Genomic DNA, 17,785 nt, shown 5'->3' with positions numbered 1-17,785 from the left:
CTCAAAACTTTCTCCACTCCCCCCAAAAAGCCCCCCCCCGTTTCTTGACTGCCCCCTCCAGAACCTCCCTGCCCCTTCTCCTGCCCCCCTTACCCTGCTGCTCAGAACAGGGTGTTGGGCTCTGTGCGAGCCGGACACGTGGCTGAGCTCCCCAGCACAACAAAACCCGGTCCCTGGCCCTGCACAACAAAACCCGGTCCCTGGTCCGGACCGGGTTGCAGGGGAGAGCTGCCCTTGTATCAGCACAAAGTGCTCTCGCTCCCGTTTTGCTACCCTGCATGGCAGAAACTGCTCCCAGTTGCAAAAGGGGAGGGCTGCACTTTGTGCTGAGACACTTGCTCAGAATGCAGGGCGGAGCTCCTCTCCAGCTGCTCCGGAGTCCAGCCCGGGACTTTCCTGCAGCCCTCCCAGCCGCTCGCTCTGCTGTGCCGGGGGAGGGGGAAATCCCGGACATTGTGAGTGCTTTACAAATTCCCCCCGGACGCTATTTTTAGCACAAAAAGGAGGACATGTCCGGGTAAATCCGGACGAATGGTAACCCTACCTGACTGTAGCCTCACTGGGGTGAGGGATGGGGCTGCGCCCTTGCCCAGCATGGGGCAGGAGCAGTGACTGTGGGTGGGGATGGGGGGCCCTGTGCTGCTGGAGGGTCCCATTGAAAAATGAAAGGGTCTGAGGGGGAGGGCAGGCTCAGAGTCAGTCCACCACTTTCTGCGCCCCCTCGGCATTGTGCTCCCAAGGCAAGTGCCTCACTCGCCTTGCCCTTGTTACGGCACTGCCCCAAGACCCTATCCTCCACTTGCTCCTCTCTGTTCCCTCCCCTGAGTTGATTGCCATTACAGCCAGTGAAAAGTGCACTTTTAAAAGTGGCAGGAACATGGACCCTTGCTTCCCACTGTTCTGGCAACCCTGCTCGGCTCCACCCAGAAGCCAGCATGGGGACTGAGGGGAGCCAGCAGCAGGCACTGACTGAGGACCAGGAAGTCACTCTGATGCTGACACCAGTTCCAGCGCAGGCTAGTGCCAGTGGTGTTCCACTTCTGTGTGCTGGGAGCCTTCCTGTTTTCTGTGCAACAGTGAGTACCTGTGGTGGGGCTGGGTAAAGGGGGCTGGGGTAGGGGGAAGAAACAATGGGGAAGTGGAATAGAGCAGAGGGAGGGGAATGTGGGAGTGAGGGGTGGGGGATGGGGAATATGGTGGTGGTTGGGGGTGGGGGGGGGATGAGATGGAGAAGAAAAGGGGATAGGGCAATTGTATGGGAAAAATGGGAGCCCAGCATGCAGCATCCCCTCAGCAGTAGCTGGGGCTCCCCTGTTAAGCAGGCCCATCAAACCATCACTCCGACAAGCCCTACCCCCCACACCCAGACCCCCAGTGAGCCCCAACCAGCTGCACCTGGATTCCAACCCCATCAAGTCCCAGCACCCAGACCACCCACTGAGCCCCCCATACCCAGACCCCCTGCCGAGCCCCATCTCTCCACACTCAGACCCCCCCTACTGAGCCCCAACCACCTTCACCTGGATCCCCTTCAGAGTCCCATTGCCCCTGCACCCAGAACCCCCCAACAAGCCTTTGTGCATCCAGATCTCCCACTGAGCTGCCCACACCCAGATTGCCCCACACCTGGATCCCCTCCACACTTGGATCTTGCTGGGCTGAACCTGCCCACCCACATCTGGTGCACCTGGCACAGAGGGGCAGGGCCCCAGGCTGTTTCTGGGGCAGGCCCAGCCCTTGCACTGTATCAGGGTTGGGTGCAGCCTCACTGCCAAGTCTCTGTATCGGGGAGGTGGGGGCTTCAGAGTGATCACTCACCTCAGTGCAGCCAGTGGCCAGTGCTCCCCACTGCCATGCTGGAGCCACATTTATTTATTGACAAATAAAATTTTGCAGAATTTTAAAATATTGTGTGTGTAATTTTTTGGCACAGAATTCCCTCAGGAGTAAAGAACACCTTTAAAATTATTTTTACTGGAAAGGCACAGATTTTTGCTTGGGTCATTCAGGTTTCATAAAAATAATAACCTTCTATTGCTATGCTTGTAAGTTTGCTGCTCAGTAATCACTCAACAGTGTAATGAACTGCTGGGAAATAGTGAACTGTGGGGGAGGTGGAAATGTGTTCCATTTCCAAATCTAGTCCATTTCAGTTAAAGGGAGGCCATGCAATCCATAGGTGACAAAATCATTTTTCCCTGGTATGACTGTGGCTTGAAATTTTGTTCAGAAATGTGCTGTGGACAGGGAGGGGGAAGGCTGTTGGGTTCTGTGTGTTTGCCTGCAGCCATAACAGGGTAAGCCATGTGGAAGCTAAAGCAACATCCTATTGACTCCCTCATGAATTCTGACCCAATCCCTGGGGCTGATAATTGCAAACTTTTTTTCTGAAGCAGGAGCTCTAGATAGGCAGTCACGTTTCAGGGAAGAGCATAATTTTCCAGGGCCATGTCAGTAGCTGACTTAGATGTGCTGTTCAGTCACTGTATGTTTGAATACTTCGGCTGCATCCACAGCAGGTTGCTATCGGCAGCTTGGAATAACACCTCCCTTTGCCTGTCAGGCACCACAAGAACCGTTATGTCCTCCAAAATATGAAAGGCCTGAAATGGTAGAAAAAAGCTTTTGTAGCAAGGCCACTGACTGCTTTCCACTCGCTGCTGTACCTCTGCAGCTTACCCACAGTGCAGTATAAGCCTGGCCCAATGTACCGTCACAGAACCGTTCGGAGATGAAGTGTTTCTGTGATGAACTTATGGTTGAAGTCCTGGAGAGGGTGAACAAGCAGCTCCAGAAACAGAAGGACTTGTGGCTTGAGAAAAGGCATGCTGAGAGGCAAGAAGAAAGGCTGAGGCTAGCTGCACAGCCTGAGGGCAGGGTGTTTCACCACAGGAGCAGTTGCTTGCTATTCAGTTCTTGGAACAGGAACAGCGGCTAAGGAGGAGAACAAAGCTCACCAGTGAGAACTGTTTGAGTGGCTGATATCAATAATGGCTAAAAGATTACTGGCTCCTGCTTCCTCACAAATACCACTGCTTGAGTCCCCCACGCTGTATGCTGGGATACAGTCCAGAAACAGCTTGGGAAGCTCCATGGCTGGGTGGCCCATGCAGTTGGGCCCCATAAGCAGCTGGACAGGGCAACTTAGCCCCAGGCAATCCTCCATCTTGACCCCCTCCTTTATGGTACCTCCACCCCATCCCCTGGCTCTAAGTGAGTGGCATAGGGGGAAAGAAGAACTGAGGGCCAGGGGATGTACAATGGTAGGGGGTTTCTGTCTTGTACATGGTTTCACTGTTTGCACTTGCTCATTCACTTTTTGTTGTGGAAAGGTTCTCTTGTTACTACAGTAGAACCTCATAATTACAAACACCTCGGGAATGGAGGTTGTTCATAACTCTGAAATGTTTGTAACTCTGAACAAAACATTAGGTTTTTTTTTTTTTTTTTCAAAAGTTTACAACTGAACCTTGACTTAATACAGCTTTGAAACTTTACTATGCAGAAGAAAAATGCTGCTTTCCCTTTACCTTGTTAGTGGTTTGTTTAACACAGTACTGTAGTGTGGGTTTTTTTGTTTGTTTGTTCCCCCCCCCTCCCCACCCCCCGCTGCCTGATTGCGTTCTACTGGTTCCAAATGACAGTCAATTACAAACCTCAGTTCATAACGCTGCTGTTTGTAACTCCTGAGGTTCTATTGTACTGTTTTGGTGTGGTAATGGCAGCTGGCCTGCCTCGCAATGGGTGAATGTTGTACTTTTATAATACACATTTATAAATAAAGCTTTTTATGTCATTCAGAAAGTTTCTTGCTATCACTGCATCTCATCATATCTATATTAGAAATAATAAAGGTAAACACAGTATGAGGGACCATTAGAAAGCAAACACTATTCTTCTATACAGTTAGGTACTTCAATCCACACCTCAATCACTTCCTAATATCAATCTATACTTAAAATCATCCTCCATCTCCCCTTTCATAAGTGGTCATGTCATTTATAAGTCCCAGCCTGTCCCTGAATGTAAACCCTGACTGGGGAAAAACCCTGGCATCATGAACTTTCTGAGTGCAGCCCACATTGATATTAATAAAACGCCCTCTGTGGTCTATGAGGGCCTGCAAGGGGGTAGTACCCTTGTAGTTCATGTACTCAAGTGCTCCATGAGAGAGGCAAACTACAGCCACAATTCCCATCAGTGGCCTCGGTGCACTTTGGAAACCCCATTCTTTTAAAGCTAGCAATTACCTCAGGAATATCTTTTATGGCCACCACCTTGGGATAAACTACACAGCTGATTGGCTCAGAAACCTCTGCCATCATTTTACCCACAGTAGATAGCCCAACACCAAACTGGTTGGCAACAGCCCTGTAGCAGTTTGGGGCAGCCAGCTTCCAGGTAGCTATTGCAACCCACTTCTGGACATGCAAGGGTGCCTTTATGCACGTGTCTTTATGCTGGAGGGCCAGGACAAGCTGCTCATAAAGGTCCAAAAGTGTGGCTTTCTTCATGTGAAGGTTTTGTCCTAACTGCTGGTCATCCAAGGGCTGCATGAGGTGGTGATCCCCACCAGCCTGTGCTTGTGGCCTGCACCAGAAGCACCAGTCTACAGCATCAGTGGCTATACTGGGGGTAATGAGTAACATCAGCCAGTTTGAGACTGCCATGCCTGGGTACTCCTCTTCCTCTGTCTCCTCCCAGGGGTGTCGGAACCCGGGGAGCCAGGGGACTATGGCCCTCCCACTTTTCACTGGGGCAGACCCCACCTCCTTCCCCTCCTCTTTCCCCGCAAGGCCCCGCTGCCAGGTCAGTGTGGAGCCCAGCCAGGGAGGGAAGCCCAGGCAGTTGTGGGAGACCCTCCCCCTACCTGGAGTGTGTGTGTGTGTGTGGGGGGAGGGGGGGGCTGAGAGCAGTCCCCAGCCCTTTTCCCTGCCCCCTGGGCTCCTCACCCAGCCCAGGGCAAGTGGAGGTGGAGGGTTCATGACTCTGCGCCAGCTCACCACAGCTGCCCATGCAGCTCTTCCTGACCCGGCTCTGGCCAGGGAGTGGGGCCTTGGAGCCACAGCCTGGCCATGGTAAGAGCAGTGCCATGGGCAGATGTGAGGAGCTGCAGACACTCCACCTGCCCTGGGCAGGGAGCTGGTGGGCAGGAACATGGGCTGCTGCTCTTGGCGGGCCTCCCTGCCCAGGACGGTGGAGGATCCGCTGCAGCTCCCTACAGCTGCCCACGCAGCTCTGATCATGGCCGGGCTGAAGCTCTGAGGCCCCACCCCCTGGCTGGAGCCGACTCAGAGAGAGCCCCACAGGCAGCTGTGGGGAGCCTGGGTCCCTCCACCTGCCCTGGGTGGGAGGTCCGGGGGCAGGGACACAGGCAGGGAGCTGCTTTCACCCCCCACTCCACCCTGAGTGGGCTCCCTGGCCCTGTTCCAGCTTGACCAGAGGCTCCTGGTCTCCCAGCCTCCCCACTGTTGGCAAGGATCCAGCACCCCTGCCTCATGATCCATCATAAGCTCTGTCAGGTGCCTTTGGTGGGTCAGAAAACACTGCTGAAATGTCCACCAGCGTCTCACAGAAGCTCTGCCCATTACCTGACAAGAATGAAAGTGCAAGCAAGAGAAGTTCTTGAAAAGATGCCTCCTCCATGTTGCTCAGCAGGGTGGGCAATAAAACTTTCCCACAGTGCACCACAGTCAAGGGCTAGAGTGGTCACATGTCGGGAGGGTGATAGGGAGTCTGGGATATGGTTGGTTTGACTCAGGTCTGTCTGCTGCAGTGTGGATGTCAGAGTTCCAGTTTCAAGCCCAGGTTGGAAAATTCTTATTGTAGGGTTAACATCAGTTTAGATGCTTTAGCCCTGGGTTTTCTAACCCAGGGTCAGCTGACTCGAGTCCCACTAACCCTGGGCTTACATTGCAGTGTATACATACTCTAAGAGGGGTAATCTGCTCAGTTACTTGTTAGTGAACTAAAGTAAAGAAAGATCTCTTACATTAAAATTAACTTAGCTTTTAACTTAAAGATAAAATGGAGGTCAGCTCAGTACCCATTAGCAGAGTTAAAATCCCAGTAAAAGCAATGGAGGTAAAAGACCAGCAAAAGATTGGTCAAGGTGAAGGATATCAATTAGCACGGAATGTACAACCATGTGCCTCCCAGCCCAGATAGACAGACACATGCTAGCTCTGCTCAAGCAAGCATGCTAAAAATTGCAGAGTGGATGTTGTGGCACGGGCAGCAGCTTAGGCTAGCTATCTGGGTACGGACCCAGGAGGTTGGGTGGACTTGTACCCATGCCATCACTCATGCTGCAACATCCACACTGCTATTTTTAGCATGTCTACCCAGGCATGTTCCTAGCTGCAGTGTGGACATGCCCTGTATGAATATATTAGTTCAGCTCAGTAGGGGTCTGTCTGGAATAGGGTTACCATCTTTTAATTTTTAAAAAGGAGGACACTCCATGGGGACCCGGCCCCGCCCCAACCTCACCCCTTCCCCGCCCTCAGCCCTGCCCCAACTCTGCCCCCTCCCCTGAATGCTCCGCCCCCTGCTCCTCCCCCTCCCCTGCTTCCCGCGAATCAAATGTTCGCAGGAAGCCTGAAACAGGGAGGCAGCAGGTAAGCTCGGGTGGGGTGCAGCGCGGCCCAGTCCGGCCCCCCGGCCGAGCGGCTCCCTCCGGCGGCCGGCCGGCCCAGGCCAAGAGGCTCTGGCCCCGCGTCTCCCATCCGGCTTGGCTCGGGCCCTGGGGCACTGGCCCCCGGCCCAGCACCGCGCCCCTGGCTCCCGGCCCGGCCCGGCCCAGTACCGCACCCCTGGCTCCCGGCCCGGCTCCCGGCCCGGCACCGTGCCCCCGGCTCCCAGCCCCCGGACCGGCCCCGCGACCCCGGCCTGACCCCGGACCGGCCCCGCGCCAGCCCCGGCCCCGCACCCCCGGCTCCTGCCGAGCACCGCCGGCCCCAGCCCCAGTGGCCTCGGCCCCGCACTGCCGAGCCCTCCCTCCCTATTTTCCTGGACATGTCTGGCTTTTTGGGATTTTCCCCCGGACGGGGATTTGAGCCCCAAAAAGCCGGACATGTCCGGGAAAATCTGGACGTATGGTAACCCTAGTCTGGAAGTCAGGTAGCAAGGAGAAGAATGGCTCAAAATAGCTACCTCTGAGCAAACATTTAAGAATTGTTAAGAGACAGTGCCAGAACTGTTAGCTTTGATCACTCTCTCACAGGGTATGTCTTGATTGCAGAGTTAACTCCAGTAAATCAGCAGTTGGGTCAGCCTTGCCCAGGAGTGTGCAGCCACACTGCACAGCCTTACCCGAGTTACTGTGTCCTCACTGGTGCTGCATTCACCCATTTGTATTGCCAGGACTTTTGGGGATACAGTCCATGGTTCTCTGTGCTGCAGTAAGTGGAGGCATTCTGTGATTCTGTCTCGGTTAATTGTGGGAGAACTTGTCTACCCTTCTGGATGCAAAGTGGTATTTGCACTTATAGCGCTCAAGTGGTTTAGCCTATATCCTCTCTGCAAAATGGGTGGGCTACTAACTGAGTGAAAGCCTCACTGGGATTTTAGCCTACAGCCCCAGATGAGCCAGCTGCCCTGGGTGGAAAGCTCCACTAAACTTGGGCAAGAAGGAATTGTGTGTGGATGGGAGGAGGGTTAGGCGCAACATCTGCATAAAACCCTGTGTTAACTCTGCAGCTAAGACTTATCCTCTTTCTCTGGACATCCTCTGAAACTGATTTAATCAGGAATGACTGAGGTCCTGCAAACACAGGCAGAGTTTAAAAGGAACATTCCCTTAGGACAGCAAATGGGAGAACCAGGCTAAAACCAGACCCAGGAAATGGTTGGGGGTGTCTGGAGAAGCGAGGCTTGCCTAGGTCACCATGATGGTAGGACCTGAGGTAAGATAGAGATGTGTGTAGACTGTTTGTTGTTTTAAAAGCCTTTCTCTCCAAAGCTTTGTTCCTACTATTAAGTAAACAATGTTTGTTTTAAGAAGGATATGGGTCACTGTGAAACTGGCAAACTACGTTCCAACTCTTGCCAAGGCTTTAGGCCTTAGCCAAGCACTAACAAATTCATTGCTGGAAACCGATCTGTTCCCTGTGTGTTAGTATGATTAAGATGTGTATTGAACTTATAACAATGTGTTTAGTCTTTATACAATGCTTGTAAGTTGCTGCATGCATTAATCCCATTTATAATTTCTTTATCACATGCTATAAGATAATATTTAAGTTCTTCTTCGAGTAGTGTCCCTATGAGTGCTCCACTGAAGGTGTGTTTGCATCCCTGTGCTGCTGATTGGAGAATTTTGGTAGCAGTGTCCGTTCAGCCCGCACATGGGCTGTCTCCCAGTCCCCCTCTGTCCTTCCCACCCCCCATGCTCTGCCAGGAGGCTAACCAGTGTTGTGCACGCGAATCCCCCTCAGTTCCTTCTCAACAGCCCTTGGATAGAGATGGAACTTTAGCTGTCTGTTAGCAGATTGTTAACGTTCAAAAGACTTACTAATCGTTTCCTTTTCTTAACTACTACTTAGAGTTTCCTTTACATTTCCCTTCTTTTATCCTGTTACTTAAAAATATCTTTAATTTAAACTTTATTTTTTGTCCAACTCCTCCCCTTATCTGGGGACCCCCTGGATAGGTTATGCCCAGTTCACTGGCATGGGCAGCGGGTAGAGCCCCCCTTTTGGGAGGCTAGCCCCCAGCTCTGCCCCTTCTGCCCAAGTTCCTCCCCCCCCCAATGGCTGGAACCCCAAGATCCCCTCACCTCCGACAGCTGGAACCACAAACCCCGGGCTGGCCAAAGCCCCAAGCCCCCCCCCTGCCTGGAGAAGCCCTGGGCTAGCCACGCCTCCCCTCCTCTCCCATCCCCAGACCCAAGTCGCTGCAGGGAAAAAAGTATCAGGGGGTAGCCGTGTTAGTCTGTATCTACAAAAACAACAAGGAGTCTGGTGGCACCTAAGGTGCCACCAGACTCCTTGTTGTTTTTGCAGGGAAAAGCATCTCTTCCTGACACATTTGATATGCCCCATGCAGGTTCCGGAGCGGCTTAGGAGGTGGTATGTACTACTCAGCTTCCTGGGTTCATCAGTAAGCTGAATAGCACATACCACCTCCTCAACCACCCTGGAACCTCCATGGGGCATAATAAAGCAAAAACTCCCCCGCCAAATCCCGCAACCGGAGGTCTGGTGGCCATGCATGGCAGTGCCAGGGGAGGCAGAGCCTCCCCATGCCTATTATACCCACTGCCTATGTTCACTGGGCTTCAGGAACTGTCTCAGCTGTAAAGAATCTATCTAGGTGACAGATGGACATGCCCAGTACGTCTATTGCCTGTGCCACCCCTTACCAGTACGGACCTCAACCGACCGTCTCGCTGACCCTCAACCTCCCTGATATGGGCAGCCATGGTACCAACCACTGGGACCCTTCCCACCATCCCAGTGGCCTTATTGGGACCCTTGGCAGGCTTATAGGCATTGTGCCTCTCGAAGTTCTAGCATGGCTTATCAGGTGCCAATGAGGTATTTATATGTTTGTATCACATTTGTATTGTGAGTTATAGATATGTAGGGTACATGACACCCCCAGACAGATTGGCAGCAGCAGTTGCCTAGCCTGTTTGACGGCCCATCAAGGGTCATCAGCTGTACAATGAACTCATTGAAAAAGCCCGGGGCTACACCTTATGAGTCAGCAAGGCATGCCTATGGACAGAACTCTAAGGCCTTGGCTACACTTGCAAGTTACAGCGCTGTAAAGCCTCCCCCGGCGCTGTAACTCACTCCCCGTCCACACTGGCAGGGCACTTGCAGCGCTGTATCTCCCTGGGTACACCGCTGCAGGTACTCCACATCTCCGAGAGGAATAGCAGCTGCAGCGGAGTGGCCATGACTCACAGGTGTGAGTGTAAACGCTTGCAGCACTGTACTAATCACTTTGTCAAGTGGCCAATCCTCTCCATTGTTGTGACCGGCTGCAGGAATGCGGAAGTGCCGGTTTCAAAGCTCGTACCGCAGAGAAAAGCAAACAGTTTGCAGCTTGCTTTGAGTGAGTAAATGAATGAGCAGGGGGCCAGGAGTTCGGAACTTGCAAAATAGAGAGCTGACATGCTCCAAAAAGCACACTCTCCCCCCCACACTCTCTGTCACAATCCAATCCACCCCCACCCCCCGTTTGAAAAGCACGTTGCAGCCACATGAATGCTGGGATAGCTGCCCATAATGCACCGCTCCCAACACAGCTGCAAATGTGGCCACACCACTGTGCTGGCAGCTGTCAGTGTGGACAGACTGCAGTGCTTTTCCCTACTCAGCTGTACAAAGACAGGTTTACCTCACAGCACTGTACAGCTGCAAGTGTAGCCAAGGCCTAAGGCTTTTCCATGCCAAGTGCTGTGAAGCTTGTGTTTTGGACACAAGAAGTACAAGCCACATGGCAAAAGGAATATAAAGGGCAGCTGCATCTTCTCCATTTTGTCTTCATTCCTGCTTCTTACCGCATGAAGCTCTGAACAAAGGAACGAATGACCCATCCAAGTTGTGGATGTGTCCAGAGGGACTTTCAAGCCAGCAAACTCACCAATACTGCTAAGAACCTGAGACATGGACTTTAAAATCTCTGTATCTGATTGCTTTATCATTTAGCAACTCTCTTCTTCTTTTTTCATCTTATAATAAACCTTTAGTTTTAGACACTAAAGGATTGGCTGGCAGCATGGTATTTTGGGTAAGATCCAAAATTGTATTGACCTGGTAACGTGGCTGACCCTTTGGGGTCAGAAGAACATTTTGTATATGTGAGCAGAGTTTTTAAATAACTTCTTACTGTACTGGACCTAGGTGCTGATTGGGAGCCGGAGAACTGGAATGCAATAAAGGGGGCTGTGTGATTTACTTTTTTAGCTCCTCGATAATCAGTGTGGGGGATCAGAAGCACAGTTTGTGACTGGTGGGTGAGTTTAACTTTAGTGTTAGCCACCAGTTTTCGGAGAATGAGTTCTCCTTTTTGCAGCATACCCTGACCATGGCATTTTCAGCGAGGGCTTCCCCAGGCATCCCAGGTCACATAGGGTATGTCTACACAGCAATTAAACACCCACAACTGGCCCATGTCAGCTGACTCAGGCTCGTGGGGTTTAGTAGTGTCCCAGAGCACAGGCTCCAGCCTGAGCCTGAATGTCTGCACTGCAATTTTATAGCCCCACAGCCTTGTGAACAGGGCCGGCTTTAAAAAGTGCGGGGCCCGATTCGATGGGGCCCCAGCAGGGATGACTCACCTGGCGGCGCTCCGGGTCTTCCGTGGCACTGAAGGACCCACCGCCGAAGACCCGATAGGGAACCGTCCGGTGAGTACATTCCCCCCCCCACCATCTGACCCCCCCATGTCCTGCCCCCAACTACCCCCCCTCAGAAACCGCAACCATCAATCCCCCACCTTGTCCCCTGACCACTCCTTCCCAAGACCCCCCACCCTAACTGCCCCCCAGGATCTCACCCCCTACCCAACTCACCCTGCTCCCTGTCCCCTGACCCCATTCATCACCACCCCGACAGACTCCCCGGAACTCCCATGCCTACCCAACCCCCCCTCCCCATCCCCTGATTGCCCCCCCCCCACAGAACCTCTGCCCAATCAACCCCCCCCACCCGCTCCCTGTCCCCGGGACTCCCTGTCCCTGTCTTATCCAACTCCCCCCCCCCGCCCCAGTCTCTTACCATGCTGCTTACCCCCGCCGGAGCCGGGCCTGGGGTCCAGGCCAGAGCCGGGTCCACGTCGCCCGGCCGGAGCTGGGCAACCTGGAGCCGGGGCTGTGCCACCCGGCCAGAGTCGGGGCTGGGGCCAGGCCGGAGCTGCGCCACCTGGCCAGAGTTGGGGCCTGGGCTGGGCTGGGGCTGCTCAGCCAGGTCTGGAGGGAGCCGCTCGGCCGGGTCTGGGTCGGAGCTGGGCCAGAGCCAGACTGGGCCACGCCACGCTCCCTGGAGCCCTCCTCACGCCCCCCCACCCCAGCTTACCTGCCGCTGCTTGTTTCCAGGCTTCCTGCATGAACATCTGATTTGCAGGAAGCAGGGGAGGGGGAGGAGAAAGGTGGCGGAGCGTTCAGGGGAGGAGGGGGAGGTGAGGTGAGCTGTGGCCGGGGGTGGGGCGGACAGCTGCTGGAGCTTGGGAACCGGCTCCAGCTCACCACTGGGCGCAGGGCCCAATTCAGGGGAATCGGCCTAAAGCTGGCCCTGCTTGTGAACCTGTTAGCTGGCATGGGCCAGTCGCAGGTGCTTAATTGCTGTGAAGACATACCCTTACACATGGTCCACATACAAAGTTCCACCAATTAAATGAAAGGTGTGATTTTTAAACTAATTTAGTTAAATTAGTGCAACTTTTCATGAGGACACTCTTCCAGTGATTTAAAGCTGTTTTTTTATTAGCTTAAATTTACAAAGGCAAGCTAAACCAATATAACTATTGTAAAACCACTGTAAGTGGGGCCATCTAGGCATTTGCATCATTTTAACTAAACCACTGCAAATTTGTATGTACATAAACTCTTAAGAGGAAATTATCTATATACTTGGGCAGCTTGTGTGTGTGTGTGTGTGTGTGTGTGTGTAAGTAAAATCCATTTATTTATGTTTGAATATTGGTGACATCATAGCAGAATTTTTGGAAGCCTTCTCTATCTATCAGTAGTTTTGAGCACTCAGCAGCTGCCCTTCCAGTGATCTGCCACACACTATCTAATCATCTCCTCACTGGTCATCTCCAAATCTACAAGGATGACCCACTGCCATGTTGTCAGATGTTTGGCGGTGTGTGTATGTTCTCTCTGTGTGCTATCCCAGCTCTGTGCAGATAATTGGCACAGCAAACCTCCATCAAACTGCCCAATAACCACAGACCTGTTAGTGAAGACACTCGGTCATGTTTATGGTCAATGAAGCATGGTCCTAATGCCATGGCTCAATGGTTACAGGTACACTAACACGTGGACTGGACTAGCTCAGTTAATGATGGGACTTTCCATTATCCCCTAGGCCAGTCAAAAAGACTCCCTCTGAAACTTCATTTTATACCCCAATACAAACAAGTTACATATGGCCCCTCTGACATAGTTAGTTACTCCTGATGTGAGTTGTTACCACCCATTACCTTGCACACGTTGGTTCAATCAAAATATCTCTATCACACTGTCATCCTGACCTCATCTTTAGGAGGGGTCATTGTGTTCTCATTATCTTCGGGAAGTGTGTTTTGTACCAAACTTGGTATGGGGTGTTCTATTACCACCCTTCTGGAATGTGCTTGCGTGAATGTCCTGTGCCTAGCACTTCTCAGGAATGTGTGTGTTTTTGCAATATCAGCCCTGTTCTTATCAGGTTCTGTGAGCCTGCACACAGGCAGAGTCTGACTTCTGCTCATGGCCTGTCTCTTGCTAACTTTGCTTTATGTTAGCAAGGCTTGACTACTACTTTAGTTGAGGCCTCACACCAGGCTTCTGATACAAGGGGTTATGTCTCAGGCTCTCTTCTTACTAGACACCAATTCTTCCATTATAACTTTGTTGAGGTTATTTCCATTTCTATGCCTGATGTGACCGAAGTACATAAGTTTGCTCCTGTTGACTTCTCTCCAATAACATTTCTAATATGAACAAGAAAAAAGATGAATACCTATAAGATAGGCAAGTGTCCCCACGAACACCTCATCTCAAAGGTTTCAATTTTCTCCTTGCCAGAAGCATTAATTTCCCACAATTCACATCCATAAGTTGCACTGGAAAAAGTATTCTTTTTACCAGTTGAACGTTTGTACATTTCCAGATGCCACGGTTTTTCCATGGGTGAGGCCATGGGTGAGCAAATCAATCATCGCCTTCTGATTCCTTTGGTACAGCCTCTTTGGTTGGATATGTATGATCCTAGATAACTGAATGCATGTGATTCTAGCCTATGGGTGGGGGTGGGGGAAGGAGAGGGAAACGCATGGGTGTCAAGGGTGGGGAAGAGATCAGACTAGGAGTGAACATCTGAGTCTAATGAAGTGAAGGATGAGAAAGCTGGGAGGGAGCAGGCTTCAGACGACTGGAGGTGGGGAAGGTCAGCTGGACGGGCGGGACGGGGTGTGACATAGACAATGCTGAATGAGATTAGGTGGTGGCCAGAGCCAGAGAATTCAGAGAGATTAGAGGACAGAGTTTTAGTGAATATAAGGTCAAATGAATGGCTTTTTTGATGAATGGGAGAATTAATCCAAGGAGTAGTTGGCAAATACATCAAATGGGGCACTGATATGAAAACTGAAGTCACCAAGGATAGGAGAGGCAGACTGAGAAGAGAGGACAGGGACAGGGCTGGGGGAGATCTCATTTGCTGGTAAGAGTAAGAGCTGGGGGGGGGGGGGGGAGGGAAGAATGGAAGGAGAAAGGGAGAAGGGATGGAGAAGGCAGAGTAGAGGAATTGGATGGAGATCAGGCAGCCAGCAGAAGATTACTTCAATAGTCATGATAGTTAGAAGTGAAAAAAACAAAATCTAGTGACTCAATACAGTATTTGAAGAAAGGATAAATCACATGAACAGGGAAATAATTAATGAAGGACAAAAATTAGAGCTATGAATTAACTGAATACACAGAAAATCAATTGAGCAAAGAACTAATCATTAAATATATACAGAGGCAAGACATTTAATTAAGGAGAAAACAAATGGGGCTTGAAATAATATATTATATGGAAAATGTAAGTGATCAGTTGACAAATCAATATACAGCGAATCAATTGCTCAAAGGGATAATAAAGTATTAAGTAAATCTAAGCGGCCAGATAAATGGCAAGCAAGTTCAGTCAGACATAGCTGGAGAGGCAATTGCTAATTTGTTTTCACTAGTAGAGGATAGTGTGTTGTCAACAAGGGAGATGAAGAACTTGCAGAATTATGCCCTCCAGGTCTCCCTGTGCCTGCCCTGTACTTTGCAGAGGCTGAAAAGGTGGCAGTAGCAGTTGGTCTGCAGTGGAAGTGATTAACCCCAATGGTGGGGTGAGGGAGAGTCAGGTACTATAATGTTCCCAAAGCTAATAGAGCTACACAATGTTTCATGAGAACTGTGCATTTCCTGTTTTTTCTGACATTGGTGAGAATACAACTCTCACATTCTGGAAAGGCACAGGGAAGTAGCAAATGCTTGCAACCTTAACTCCATGTTAACAGAAGTTTGTGTGTTAATTTTAAGCATGTTTTATAATGCAATCTTAACTGTGGAGCTGTGAGCAGTGGCTGTCTAATAGTACAGAAATGACTATCTCTGTCTCCTCTCTCCACACCAAACAACGCAAAAAGGCAAATTTTGAAGATTCTGGTTGAATAAATTTTTGAAAATGACATTTCACTTCAAAAACTCACAGGGAATTTTTGAAAACCCATATTTGCTGAGTTAATGTTTTGTTCCTGTTTTTGTTTTGACAAAACAAAATGAACTCAAACCCCAAGAGATTCAAAGCTTATATGAAACAAGATGACAAATTTAGCACCCCTGATCACGTAGCTCATGAAACTGGCCTACAAGGGAAAAAAAAAGGATGGGGAAAGCGAAAGCTTTAAGGTTCTATTTTTCCATGCTTTGCAGTTTGGCTAGAGTACATTTCCCACTGCATTGCCTTTTTATATATTCAAAATAATGTAAAAGATACCTTTCTAGCATAGTTCAGGTCATATTATGTTAATCATTAAACATTAAAGTATAGCAAGTGCAAAAGTCAAGCATAGCATAAAAGGTAAACATTTCCTTCCAGAGCATTCACATTGCTGTCTGTGAGAAAGCATATATTTATCACATTTTCTTTCCAATGTAGATGCTGATTTCTCAATGTATCTGCCTTTTTTGCTTGGGTCTTTCAAACATTCTCATATACAAAATACCTTATAGATATTGCTAGCACACTAAAGTGACTTTGCCCTCATTTTCTAGACATCTCGCTCTTGACATTTTTTAAAAAAAATATACTGCAGTGGTTATTTTTGTGATTGAAAGAAAAATGACAAAAATAATATGCCTCAATGCACCTTTAGCATGTGAGATTTATAAGTCATGTGCCTGAAAATACAAACTCGGGTTATTTTGTTTGATGTTCTGTGTCTGGTTTAGTTTTAAATGGTTCAAATGAGGGCTTCCACCACTTCCATTGGACACTGTTGATAATCTCTCAGAGATCTAATTTTGAGGACATTGTTTTGATACTCCAACTAATTTTTTGTTCTATATCATCCCACAAATCTTAACTAAATACTTATATCTGTCATCTCTGGATTAAGATAAACAACTTAATCCTTACACCTTTCACAGCCTTGTATTCACTCCTCAGATATCACTTAGCCAAACTATACAGATATCATTCTATTAAGGTTTCCTAATAAGTGTATGTGATAAAGTGCATAAACCCCACACTGCAGGAGCCATGAAGGAGTTAATGGCCAGAACAGTGACTTCCCCAGCTGTGACCAAGTGGCTGACTAGCAACAGCTGGATAAAACGCTGCATTCTCAGACAGAGAGGGGAGGCTGCTAAGGCCAGTGATGATCTCAAGGAGGTTCCATGAGTCCTGGCAAGGAGCTGCCCATGGAACAGACCCACAGGTCTTACTCTGCAAGGTGGGAAGGAGAAAGCTGGACATCTGGAGGCCCACATTTAGTTAGGTCTTGGAGTAGTCCTCAGAGACCCAGAAAGCTTGGAGACTGTGCTCTTAAAGGGCCATGGCATCACAATAGCCCCTTGGATATAGGGTGAAGGATTAAAAACTTTCACATTTCAGCTCTTTAATTATTTCTTGTTCTTCTCTAAATTGTATCCATTTTGTTAACATTTTTCTGGTATTGAGAGGCCCAGAACTAAACACAGTACTCAAAGGGATCTGGCCCCTACCTTGATCTTACCTGATCAGTTTCTGTTGAATAAGATGATGTAATGGTGAGAAGAAACTTAAAACAAACTATTTTAATTTAATCCTTAAATAAATCCTTAAATGTATTAACAACCAATGAAGCTGAATGACACTTGAGAATAGGAGGTCAGTGAAGTATTAATTTAGTTGCATAACTTTGAATGGAATGAAGACTGTAGTTAGAAGAAAGGATTCCAGTCAAATGAGAATCACAGTAATTTAGGCATAATATATAACTAGAGCTTTGACCAAGGTTCTATAGCAAAGGGGAGGGTCAAGGAGTTGCATATTTCAGATGCACATTCAATAAATTAGATCAACAATATAAACTAAAAGAAAGGTAAATGGATTCCCAATTCCTTATCTATCTTGGGTTTTTGACAGCATCTGAGTGCCTTCAACTTAAAATAGATTAGCAATAGCTCACATGCTCACGGTCTAATTGGTCACCATATGTGGGATTGGGAAGGAATTTCCACCCAGGTCTGATTGGCAGAGACCATTAGATGTTTTTCGCCTTCCTCTGAAGCAGAGTTTGGGTCACTTGCCAGTGTTATAAGGGTATATCTTAATCAATCCCCTGCTATTACAGGGGCCTCGGGTACTAGTGCACCTTGGTCCCTCCTACTCTCTGCCTGTGGCACCTAATAGCCTAGTCTCCTTTGGACCAATTTTGGACTGTTGGATTTGGTGTGTGACTGGTGTTGGGGGCTTGTGGTGTGTAGGAGGTCCGACTAGATGATCTGGTGGTCCCTTTTGGCCTTCACCTCTGAGGTCTCCAGGAGGCTATGTGGAGCCTTTAGGTCTTCTTCATTTTTTGAGGCAAAGAAACTCTGCTAGTG

General features: G+C 49.5%; 1 protein-coding gene across 1 annotated transcript in view; it reads left to right on the top strand.

Annotated features, from left to right (window-relative positions):
* The first annotated feature begins 11,269 nt into the window (after positions 1-11,269).
* The window catches only part of ELP2 (elongator acetyltransferase complex subunit 2), a 129,575-nt gene continuing 123,059 nt past the window's right edge, over positions 11,270-17,785 (top strand). Inside the window, exon 1 of the mRNA XM_054019239.1 lies at positions 11,270-11,362. Coding sequence (XP_053875214.1) covers positions 11,285-11,362 — 78 coding nt within the window. The 5' untranslated portion in view covers positions 11,270-11,284. The remainder of the gene's footprint in view (positions 11,363-17,785) is intronic.

The sequence above is a fragment of the Malaclemys terrapin genome, chromosome 2, assembly GCF_027887155.1.
Source record: "Malaclemys terrapin pileata isolate rMalTer1 chromosome 2, rMalTer1.hap1, whole genome shotgun sequence".
In the NCBI taxonomy this organism is placed as follows: Eukaryota; Metazoa; Chordata; order Testudines; family Emydidae; genus Malaclemys; species Malaclemys terrapin.
This window is presented reverse-complemented; position numbering and strand designations above follow the sequence as displayed.